General features: G+C 36.7%; 2 protein-coding genes across 2 annotated transcripts in view; both read left to right on the top strand.

The window, feature by feature from the left end:
• The window catches only part of LOC111402809 (auxin-responsive protein IAA8-like), a 15021-nt gene extending 12600 nt beyond the window's left edge, over nucleotides 1-2421 (top strand). Inside the window, exons 4-8 of the mRNA XM_023031140.1 lie at nucleotides 7-113; nucleotides 755-981; nucleotides 1485-1626; nucleotides 1832-1893; nucleotides 2104-2421. Of these exons, the coding sequence (XP_022886908.1) occupies nucleotides 7-113; nucleotides 755-981; nucleotides 1485-1626; nucleotides 1832-1893; nucleotides 2104-2162 (597 nt within the window). The 3' untranslated portion in view covers nucleotides 2163-2421. The remainder of the gene's footprint in view (nucleotides 1-6; nucleotides 114-754; nucleotides 982-1484; nucleotides 1627-1831; nucleotides 1894-2103) is intronic.
• Nucleotides 2422-3548: 1127 nt separating this feature from the next.
• Nucleotides 3549-11155, top strand: LOC111377873 (protein JINGUBANG-like). Its single transcript, XM_023004012.1, has 2 exons — nucleotides 3549-4155; nucleotides 10244-11155. Exons 1-2 carry the CDS (start codon nucleotides 3574-3576, stop codon nucleotides 10931-10933), a joined length of 1272 nt encoding a protein of 423 aa, XP_022859780.1. The 5' UTR covers nucleotides 3549-3573; the 3' UTR covers nucleotides 10934-11155.
• The last annotated feature ends 1461 nt before the right edge of the window (nucleotides 11156-12616 follow it).

Below are 12616 nucleotides of genomic sequence, written 5' to 3' on the forward strand. Positions count from 1 at the left end.
ACTTTGCAAAGTTCCTTAGCTGGACCTTCTGGAAAAGAAATTGGAAACCGGAATCCTCGAAAGCCCGTTGAAGAGAAAAAGAATGACAATAATAGTGCTGCTCCTGCTTCAAAGTGAGTTTTCCCCCTCTTTTCCTGATAGTAGTCTTTGTACTTCTTATCTTTCTATATATTCTTTCACAATTTGTAATGTTTCTTTTGATACTCGTTTGATGTTCGGCTTTGTAGAGCTTAATCATATTGTACACATCTCCTTAACCGCATATTGCTATAATACCACTCTATTGCACACAAAATTTTAGGATAGTTACAGCAACAAAATAGACTTAGTTCTCGCCTCGAGGGTGAACCACTATAAGTGCTTGCTTGTTATCTTTATCGTTGCTAATGTAAAGAGGGATTAGGCTTAACCACTAATGTTTGGTTGTGATAAAGTTTAATTTATGTTTGGGTCTCTAGAATGTTTTGGCTGTCAATCTTCAGTTCTCTATTGAAAATAGTGTTTTCTTGAACTTGAACTTCATTTTTGTGCAAGTTCTCTTCTAAATCATCCTGTAATATATTAGCTCTGTTTTTCTTTGAATTATATCTATATTGTTTACAGTTAACTTCCAAGAATCAGGTACTTCTAGCACCGTACTCGTCCTTCACATCATTTAGCAAAGCCATTATCTTTTGGAAGTTCAAGAAATTTTCTTTTTCTCCTGTTTATCTGATAATATCCTTAAACTGACAAATCTTATTTTTCTCAACAGGGCACAAGTGGTGGGATGGCCACCCATTAGATCTTTCCGTAAGAACACCCTAGCCACCAATTTATCTAAAAATAATGATGATGAGGGAAAATCGGGAGTAGGCTCCCTTTATGTGAAGGTTAGCATGGATGGTGCTCCATATTTGAGGAAGATTGACCTTAAAACCTATTGCAGCTACAAAGAGCTTTCTTCTGCTCTTGAGAAAATGTTTAGTTGCTTTACTATTGGTACTCTTCCCTCTCTGGCTTCTCAAACACGTGTTTGTATGAGCGTGCGTGCATGTGTGCCAACGCACAAACATAAATAAATGCATGTGTGATTTTCATGAGATCTGTTTTTAGCTAGGGCTATACCCCAAAATTTCTTATCTGAATCAAATTGTGTAGTACTTCTATATTCCTCTAAAATTCTGTTTCCGGCTTCTTGACGTTCCGCACATCGGTACTACCCTCTAACTTTAGTGTAATGATTTTGAGTTTTGACTTCTGTTGACAGTAGAATGTTTGGCTAAGCTTAAAAGTTACTTTTAAGTAAACTTTTGTTTCCAAACATGTTGGATAATATATCCATTTCTAAGTTTCTCAAAAAAAAAAAAAGAAAAAGAAAAAGAAAAAAAAGTTACTTATTTTGATAGTAACTTGTGCAACTCTTAAAAAAAGGAACTTATTCCAACCTTGACTGTAAAAAGATATTTATTTTAGAAGTTGTTTAATTTATGATTGTGACCCAGGGCATTGTGCGTCTCATGGACTTCCCGGGCAAGAGCATCTTAGAGAGAATTGCTTAAAGGATCTTCTCCATGGCTCTGAATACGTTCTGACTTATGAAGACAAGGATGGTGACTGGATGCTCGTTGGTGATGTTCCATGGGAGTAAGTCCTATTTCCATATAACTTAATCTACATTTTCTGCTCGAATTTGAAGATTCTATTTCATTTGGTTATGGAACTCTAGCGATAGCTGAACAGTGTTGAAAAAGGATTCATTTAGTTTGACTCCATACTGAAAACAATTTGCTGTTTCATAATGTTATATCTTAAGCTGTAAGAATTTACAAGTCCTGTCTTTTGCTTTTAGGATGTTCACTGATTCTTGCAAGAGATTAAGGATCATGAAAGGCTCAGATGCAACCGGTCTAGGTATGACTTGCAACCTATTATCTTTCTTGGTGATGACTATATGATTTCTTGGTGACAGACTTGCTTGAACATAATCTGAACTTCTAAGCATAATTAAGTCTTCTTTACAGATAGAGCAATGCACTTTAGCCACATTCACCAATGGTTTAAAGTTATTGACTTATGTATAAACTCATGGGCCAGCTTAAATGAATAAATTGTTGTCTGCAGCTCCGAGGCTAGGCATGAAGTATCAGAGCAAGGAAATCATGAAGCCCCGAAAGGTTTAGTAGATGTTTAGTTTGTCTTATTGGGAGTACTCGCTTCTGCGCAGAAATATAAGTCGGAAGCCCAAAGTTTTTGCTCGTAGTACATGTTCTGAATATGTAATTTTCTACTCGAATTGATGTGTAAATGTAGTGCTTGTTTGATTGCAATTCTGTGTCTCATGCTTGTTAATTGCCAAATTCCATTTGGGCTGGTAAAAATAATTCAAACTCTTGTTTTACTAGGATTGAGAGTTTTAAGGAAGTTTAGTTTAAGATGAAAGTGTAATCTCTGTAATGAGTTCCTTGTAGATCTGACATAGAGATGAATCTAATATCTTATTCTCCTTAATTTCATCTCTGTCCAATGTTTTTCTTTATTCTTGTCTGGTAAACCTTAATTGCACTAACAAACGAAACACACAAGGAATGCTGTGAAAAGTAAATGAAGAAGGCAGATGAGGAGATCCGAAATCGGATTCTTGTCCAGCGAATCCAAAGAACTGCAACCGCCAGACGTGATCAGATTACAGAGATGTAGGCCAAATTGTGATAAAGAATCATAAAAGAAGATATAATGATGATAGGTGCCGGTCAGGCAGTTCATGGCCGCATTGAGACGAATGCATCCTTTCGGGTTTTGGATTTGTCTCCGATTTCTTCTTTGCCGCCTCAGATTGGCACTGGCCGCCGTGTCAACAGTTCGTTTGAGACATTATTTTTCTTCAGTTAACTGAGTTTTCAGTTCGTTAATGAAAATTGTATTTTGACCCCTCGACTTTTAGATGGGTTCCAATTCACACCACAATGCCAGTCTCTCTTCAAAACCCAATCAAGAGGCATGAGCCAACATGGACCATGGTCCATTGGTTCATTCAAAAGGTGTCAAATTGGCCGAACCTCTGCATGCTAAGTCGAACTATATTAGAGGTGTCAAAATAATTGGATTTGAAGTTAAACTTTAGAGATCCAAATCGAACTTTGATATATTAGGTCCAACTATCAAATGAAATTGTTTTTGAAGTTAGACTTCAAATATCCAAATCGAACCTCAACACATTGGTCCAATTATCATATGATAATGTTTTTCTTTCTTTTTTGGTACTATCCCCCTTTCTTTTTTTGCCAAAAGCACCGTAAATTCATAACATTTTCTGTTTGTCAAAGTTTAAAATTGCCTATACTCGATTTTTGTCCAAACGATTCAAGTGATGCAACTTTTTCTACTTTCAACGACACATTCCTTAGGACACCTTGTTTATAAACAATTATAAAATTTCACACACGAACACATAGTAAATAGGAGGTGGCTCAACTTGTACTCCAACAAATTGTGCAAATGAATAAACTTTCCCCACTTGTACCTTGATAATAACCTGTATACAAACCATCTTCCTTCAAACGCACAAAGCAGGGACAGGAGAGAGAAAGAGAGATGGAAAATGCATCATCAACACAAGAGCCTCTAAACTCAGAACCATCATTCGCAATAAGAGGACCCCCCAGCAAAAATTTCTTAAGAAGTGTTTCAAATAAAGAACCACAGTTTACAGAACCCCCATGCATACCCCCACGGCTGAGCACCACCTCTCTCTCTCTAAAACCTTTCTTCTCTCCCCCTGCATCGCCACCACGCCACCACCTCTCCTCCACCACTCCCTCCAGACTACATGAACTTCACACAAATTACAAATGCATTTCTTCCATACTTAAAAAAGACGGTCAAATCTTGTCCATTGCATCGTCCAATGGGCTCGTATACACCGGCTCCCAAGGCAACGTCATTCGAATATGGAAGCTCCCGGAGTTTGCCGAATGTGGGCAGCTTAAAACTAAAGCATGCATGGCAGTTGCATTAGAAGTGTCAAATGATAGAATTTATGCAGCCTATGCTGATTGCAAAATAAGGGTTTGGCGCAGGAGTTGGGACGGAAATATCAAGCACGTACGCATAGCAACGATACCGAACACCGGAAGTTATGTCCGGAGCTACATCGCCAGAGGCAAGGATAAAATGGTAACTTTTATTATGATTTTAATTTGCATTTATGGCTTTTTAAATGCTCATCTCTAAAGTTGTCTACAATTTAATGTGGTACTGGATGAGGAGAGAGAGGGATCTTATCAAAAGTACTTGTCTATCTGCTGTACCACATGAAAAATTGAAAGAATGTGAGAATACACCAAATTGTTCATCGAGTTGGTGTAGTACTGGATGAGGAGAGAGAGGGACCTTATCAAAAGCTACTTGTCTATTTGCTGTACCACATGAAATATTGAAAGAATGTTAGAACACACCAAATTGTTCATCGAGTTGGTGTGGTCGACTAAACAGGGTCGATAGGAGCTAGACAAGAACAATTAATCATGCTATCTTCTTTAATCTTGTCTTAATCAATATAAATAAAATGTCTAGTCTATATTAAACCAACACGTTGAATCAATCCAAAAAGAAGAAAAGAGAAGAGAAGAAGAAGAATAAAGAGACAAAACAACAATCTATTGAGCAACAAGAATTAGGGTTTACAATGAAAATAAATATATATTTTATACTACTACAAAGAAACCTAAAAATAATAGGAAACCTAAAATAAGGAAATTAAATATTAAGCTAAATAAAATAAATATAAACACGTATATTATCACCCCCCTCCAACTCATGATATTAAAGCAAGAAGCAACGAGAGCTTGTCACTCAAGAAGTGAAAATGATGAACCGAATGAGATTTAGTGAAGAAGTCAACAAGTTGCAACGATGAAGAAACAGAAGGTAGGAAAATGGTGCCAGTCTGTAGATGATGATGTACCAGATGACAATCAATCTCAATATGCTTTGTGCATTCATAGAACACAGAGTTGTGAGAGAATAGTACTAGTATTATCACAAGAGATGGGAGTTGGGGAAGAATGAGAAACACCCATGTCTGCAAGTAACCATCGAAACCACACAATCTCAGTTGTAGTGAATGTCATAGCTGGATACGTTGCTTCTATAGAGGAACGGGAAACAAGAGTTTGCTTCTTACTTTTCCAAGGAATAAGAGAATCACTCAAAAATATACAAAAATCAGTAGTGGACTTGCGATCAATGGGGTTGATGGCCCAATCAGCATCAGAGTAAGCACGGAGTTCTAAGGATGAGGTTGATGGAAACAAAAGACTCTGAAAGCATGTACCACGAAGATAATGCAAAATACGAACAACTACTGCCCAATGAATTGTAGTAGGAGCTGAAACAAACTGACTAATAATTGAATAGCATGAGTAATATCGGGACGTGCGATGGTAAGATATACTAGACATCCAACAATAGTGCAATACAAAGTGGGATCAGTCAATGGTACTTCGTCAGAGGATGAATATCGAGCGTTGGACTCAAGAGGAGTATTAACAGTTTCAGTATTAGTAAGACGAGCATGCTCAATAACACCTATAGTATACTTAGACTGAGAGATGAGATAACATCTAAGAGAAGAAGCAACTTCGATCCCCAAAAAATAAGACAGTGTACCCGAGTCCTTCTTTTCAAAACAACAAGCCAATTCTGATTTCATACCTGCAATTCCATCAACATCATAACCAGTAATAATCATATAGTCAACATATAGCAATAATAGAATGTGACCAGCAGAAGTGCATCTAAAGAATAAAGTGGAGTCATGATGTCTAGATGTAAAATCAAGAGAGCTAACAACAGTGAAAATTTTCTCAAACCAGGTACAAGGTGCTTGTTTGAGGCCATAAAGTGCACTCTTGAGTTTGCAAACAAATCTAGGAGAGTGAGAAAGACTAGGAGAGGAATCATGTAAACCTCCTCTTGAAGATTCCATTTAGAAAGGCATTTTTGACGTCCAATTGAGAGAGACTCCACTGACGAATAGATGCAACTGCATTAAGTGTACGAACAGTGGTTATCTTGGTAATAGGAGCAAAAGTCTCCTCATAATCCAAACCATACTGTTGATTAAAACATTTAACAACCAATCTAGCCTTGTAGCGTTCAATCGAACTGTCGGATTTGGTTTTAATCTTATAAACCCAACCACAACCGATAGCATGTTTACTTGAAGGCAATTCAACCAAGTTCCAAGTGTCTGTCTTATGCAGAGTAGAAAATTCATTAGCTATAGCTTGTTGCCAAAGAGGATCCAAAATAGTTTCTTTATAGGAAGATGGTTCAACTAACTTATAAATGGATGTTAGAAAGCAACAAAAGAACTCAGAATAACAAGAATAATCAAAATCAGGTAACTAAGTGGACTTACGAATACTTTGAGGATAATGAGGAAGAGATGCAATAGGAGTTGGATCAACAATCGCAGGCGTTGCTTGGGAAGCCATAAAAGGAGAAGGGGTAGCATGATCTGGAGCATGTGTACCTGCATGACATGAAGAATCAACAGTACATAGGCTATGGGAGGTAGACTGTTTATATCATCAGAGAATGGATTAAAATGAATGAGGTCAGTTTTAATCACGTTATGAGTATTATCAGAAATAGAGAAGAATGGAATGTGATCAAGAAACACAACATGATGAAAAATATATAATTTATTATTAATGGGATCAAAACAGTGATAACCCTTTTGCCCTTGCCCATAACCCAAGAAAACACAAATAGCAGAGCGAGATGTCAACTTATTACGTTCAACTTCAGGACGAAGAACAAAGCAAGTACAACCAAAGACTCTCAATGAGGAGTAATCCGAATGATGCCCATACAATGGTTCAAAGGATGATAAACCTGAATTGTGAGAAGATGGAATCTTATTAATTAAAGAAACAGCAGCAAGAGCTGCTTCTCCCCAAAATTCACAGGGAACTTTGACAAACAAAAGAAGCGAACGAGCATTTTTCACAATGTGTCTATACTTTCATTTAGCAACGCCATTTTCTTGTGGGGTATTAGTACATGAGGTTTGATTAATTGTGTCGTTAAGAGCAAGCAATTCAGAGAAATTGGATGAAGTATACTCTCCACCCAAGTCACATCTAAAGCACTTAAATACAGTTGAATGTTGAGTTTTAATAAGTACTCTAAATGATCGATAAATAGAAAGAAAGTCAAGTCATCATTTCATAAGATAAACTTAACAATAACGACTATAATCATCAATAAAGGATACATAATATCGAGACCCTCCTTTTGTAGCAACAGGAGTTGGCCCCCACACATCAGAGTGAACAAGAACAAATGGTGCAATAGAATGAGAAATACTTTGAGGAAAAGTTAAAGCAAATTTTTTTTGCTAATTTGCAACCACTACAATAAAAAATGTCATGAGTTTGTATATTTTCCAATTGGCCCATAGAAACTAAAAATTTCAAATGGCTAGCAGAAACATGTCAAAGGCGAGAACGCCACAAATAAAAACTAGAAGACAATGAATTCAAAGAAAAAATGACAAATCAACACCAGAGGCTGCAACGTGTGGGGGTCTTAGATTGTTCAGAACATATAACCTTCATTGTCTACGGCCTATCCCAATAAGCTTTTGAGATTAAAGATCCTGCACATGATAAGCAGTAGAAAAAAACTGAACAAAGTATCCAGAATCACACAATTGACCAGCAGAGATAAGATTCAAAGTAAGAGTTGGAATATAATAAACATTTGAAAGTGACAAATTATGTGTATTAACATAACCAACATCTGCTAAAGGTAATGGTGTGCCATCAGCAATCATAACAGATATAGACAGGTTAGAAGGACGCAAGTCATTAAAGAATATTGAATTAGATGACATGTGTTTAGAAGCACATGAGTCAAAGATCCATGAGGAAGAAATACATAAGTGACTCTGTAATGACAAACCTATATGAGTGGAGGCTGACAAAGCATGTGGTTGTGTGGCTAAGAACTTCTGAAACTGCTCTGCTAAGTCCGTCAATATGAGATTGGATGAAGTGGTGCTCCAAGTATGGACGAATCATTGGTGGCATGGTGGCAACTATGTTAGCATTGGGACGATAAGATCGCTGCTGTAATTGAGGTTGCTGCTTCTTCAATAGCTTTAGACATTGAGACTTTCAATGTCTTTTTGTTTACAAAAGTTACACTTATTAGTAGCAACTCGCACATAACCTTTATCCTGATTTTGTGTGGACAGTTGAGAGGGTACAATCAACACTGAGGTACTAGATGGAGGAAGAGATACTTCTCCCGCAAGAGATTTCAAACGTATTTCTTCAGCTACAAGTTCACTAACCACTGAATCAACTGAAGGAAGTGGAGTGCGATGCAAGATTGAGCCTCCGAATCTCTCAAAATCATTGCGAGGTTTCATAAAAATTGAACTAATCGCTGCTCCTCTCTAAAAGTAATATATTTTTCACATGCTTTCAGTCCTGCTGATTTCGTAAGAGCCAATTTATCCCAATGGAATTCATAGCAGCGTAAAACTCAAGAATACTCATATCCTTCTAATGTAAAGCTCGTATATCAATTTCCAACTGATACCGTTTTGCAAAGTTAGATTTAGTGTATAACTTTTGAAAGTGCTCCCAAACTTCCTTTGCTGTTTCAAACTTCGCTGATTGTGAACCAATGGATTGCTCAATAGAATTGTGAGTCCAAGTGAGAATTTTCGCGTTGTTTGACTTCCAATTATCTAACTCCATTACATAATTTTGAGTAGTATTCTCGAGTTTCACAATAGTTCCGCCAACATACCTCATAATCTTTTACCCTTTAGAAAATTTCTCATCATTGTACTCTAATACAAGTAATTTTTACCATTTACTCTGACACTAATGGATTGAAGTGAATCATCTCTTTCGGTTGCCACCATAAAGTCAATAAATGATCAACTATGAATCAATGAAATTACCCAAATTTTAAGGAAACCAACGATAACCAACGTACTACCACAAACTACAATTGAAATATATTGCACAGTATACATATAACCAAAGTAATACCACGAAAAGATTAGAAATTTACCAAGGAACAAACTGCCTTTTGGAATCACCCCGAAAAAACTATCCACGCGCCTTCATCATCGTTGCGCGTGGTCCTCACGCGCCATCGCCAAGCGCCGCCTATTGACGGCACGCGCCTGATTGGAAGTTTCGTCTCAACCTATTGAACAATGATCTGGTCTCAGTTTTTTCAACTGGTCTCCAGTTTGGTCGGAATCTTGATTTTAAGATGCGGTCAATTATGTTTTTTACAGCCTGATTTCTGTCTTGATTTCTAACACGCCCCAATCAGAAATTTCATAAATTAGAGGCTTTGATACCATGATAATAATATGATCTATCTTAAACCAATATGTTGAATTAATCCAAAAAGAAGAAAAGAGAAGAGAAGAAGAAGAAGAAGAATAAAAAGACGAAACAACAATATATTGACAACAAGAATTAGAGTTTACAATGAAAATAAATATAGTTTTTATACTACTGTAAGGAAACCTAAAAATAATATGAAACCTTATTTGGAAATTAAATATTATGCTAATAAAATAAATATAAACACATAAAATCAAACAATATTGAGTTGCACTTAACTTCTAACAAAATCTCACCTTGATTATTAAGTTCGCTTTATTTGAAGAACTTGGAATTTGTTTCATATTCGTAACTAGACTTAATCACCTGTCACAATTTGCTCAATTTAGATCCACGTTCAATTAGTTTGACTAAAATAAAAAGATGATAAGCAGCCTAGATTGCCATGCCACTTTTTTCATTATCAAGCTACTTAAATTCAACAACCATATTATGTGTACAATTTTTTTGGCAGATTCTCTGACTGATGCTAAGGTGACACGCACCTCTGCCCTCTAAGCATATGTCAAGCAGCTTGATTCTTGACCAATTTTAATTCTGTGAAATAGTGATGTCCAAGATAATTCAATGTGTATTTATACCCTAAGTCGTTCCTAAGTCCAATTTAAAATTAAATGTTAGATAGCAAATTAATATGAGCACATTGAGTTTGCAATCTTTATTCTTGTATTTATTTCCCAATATTTAGTAAATTAGACAAGATAATTTGAATTCGTATAGGAAAATTTTCAAGCAATTTTAGAAATGGCAAAGTTTTCGTTTAAGCCCGAAAAATAATTGACGAAAACTGTTACAACCTTGTATTAATCAAACAGATGAAACATATGGGGCCAATATCATCACTGGCAATCAATGTATCATATGACATTTTGTACTCGGCATCCCTTGATAGAACAGTAAAAGTTTGGAGACTCTCCGATTTAAAATGCATCGAGACAATCCAAGGACATCCCGAGCCGATCAACGACATTGTGGTGGCGGACGATGGAGTTCTTTATACTGCATCCGATGATGCGGCCGTTAGAGTATGGCGGCGTAACTTTTGTAATGGAGATCATCCCCATTCCCTCACCGTGACCTTGCCAGCAAAAAGTTCTCCGATCAAAACTTTAGCACTAACGGTAGATGGCGGGGTGCTATATGGTGGTTGCACGGATGGCTACGTGCAATATTGGCTTAAAGGGTGGTTGTCCGGCCAGTTGCAATATGGCGGTGCACTTCCGGGGCACACTCATGCTGTGATGTGCTTAGCCAGTGTAGTGAATTATGTTGTGAGTGGCTCGGCTGATGGGACGAGCCGGATTTGGATTCGGGAACAAGATGGTCGACATGCTTGCATTGGCGTGCTTCAAGGTCATAGAGGACCTATAAGGTGTGTGGCCGCCTTTCTTGAACGTGTATCGGAGGATACCGAGGAGGGTTGCACTGTTTGCACGGCTAGTCTCGACGGAGTCCTTAAAGTATGGCGAGTTAGGAGCACAAGTCAAATTCGAGATTCCACCTAGAATGCTCCTGAGTATATTGAGCTTCCTTGATGGTATGATCAAGATTTGTCGAATCTTATAGAAGATATAGATATAAATAAGTAAATTTCTTTCTAAAACTTAAGCTGATGTTGTATACTAATGTCATAGTACATAAAATTCTAAATTCAAATCTCGTTGCAACTTGTAGTCGAATACTTGTTACATGCAGCACTACCTCAAAGAGAGATGTTATTACCTGGCATATTCATTCGCTTTTTTTATATTCACTTTTCTCGTTTTCCTGCAAGAAAGTAAGAAAAAGAAAACTCAAAAACAAGATGTGACAGATTCATAATTACGTGACTTTATGATAGTGCTTGATTGCAAAGACTTAGCATCCGTTTGGTGACCAACTAGTACTATTTATAAATTATATAAATTTGTCCAACGGAGCCTGATAATATTGAGCAATAGAAATTTTCACAGTAGGTATTGAGATATGTTGTCCAATTTTACTGTCTGATTGGCTGTCCAATCATATAATTATGAACATGTCATCAATTTAGCGGGTTAGTGATGAAATTAATGGGGTAAATCTGAGACGATTTGTTGATTATTGACGACTTGCTAATAAATAATTGGTTGGTTAGCCAATTGAACAACATATCTCAACTTCTCAAAATAGAGATGAAATAGTACTTTATGTAAAGAAAATAGTCATTAATTTATAAAAAAGCTCACTAATCGAATTTTGTCATCATCATTAGTTGACGACGTACGGTAAATTACAGTGCAAAAAAATGATAAAGCGCATGAGATTTTATATTATAGTTCTTTATTGGAAGAAGAATTTACAACAAATTTTTACAGATGGTAAACAACAAAATAAGTGAAATTTTCTTTGATCATTTGGTAGAAGGGCTCTCCTATGAGGCAAAAACATACATGATCATCTGGTAATATTCTTGATATCTGTCTTTCTGCGCTTTGAAATGGATGTTCAACTTATGATATATATCGCGAATGATTTGAAAATAGGCCTCGTGGAATTCGGGGCTCCGTCTCAACCCCTTCACTCGAGCCCTGATCGCTATGAGACTCATCATTTTTCAGCAGCAGCCGGATCCAATGACACAGCAGACGGAGAGCCACAAGGATGCCAATGACAATCAAGATCGAAATCAAATAAGATTCGACCGAAGAATTCTTGCACTGAAACAAGAATCCCAGTAGGCAAACCATGGTTAAACACGTACTAATTAAGAAGAGAAATTCCTGCCTTGAACTGATATACTGTGGTCACCTGCTTGAAAAGAATGGAATAGAATTGACGTTTATCAAAGAGAAAGAGGACATGGGAAAAGGAAAAAGGGTCTCTCCTGAGGATAAACTGTTTTGTTTTTAGTTGAAGACTTGCTTTTAGAAATCTACCAGTCCAGTCCACCAGTAGAATCAACAGGAACAACTTTTTAGTTGGAACTATGAACCATGTCAAAAAATTGTTCAAGACTTTCATATTGGATAAATTTCTAGTAATTCCAGACTACGGAGCACTCAGTTTTTCCAACCACTATTTAATTGACATGTATATAAAATAATGGGGATACAGCAATAAAAATAGACCGAGTTTCCATATTCCGAGAGTACTAGAAATTACATGAACTTTCTTTTGCCGAATAAGCTGCAAAAATAGAACTTAATGCCTATGCACGTGCACGGGAT

This window comes from Olea europaea, chromosome 1, assembly GCF_002742605.1.
Source record: "Olea europaea var. sylvestris chromosome 1, O_europaea_v1, whole genome shotgun sequence".
Classification (NCBI taxonomy): domain Eukaryota; kingdom Viridiplantae; phylum Streptophyta; class Magnoliopsida; order Lamiales; family Oleaceae; genus Olea; species Olea europaea.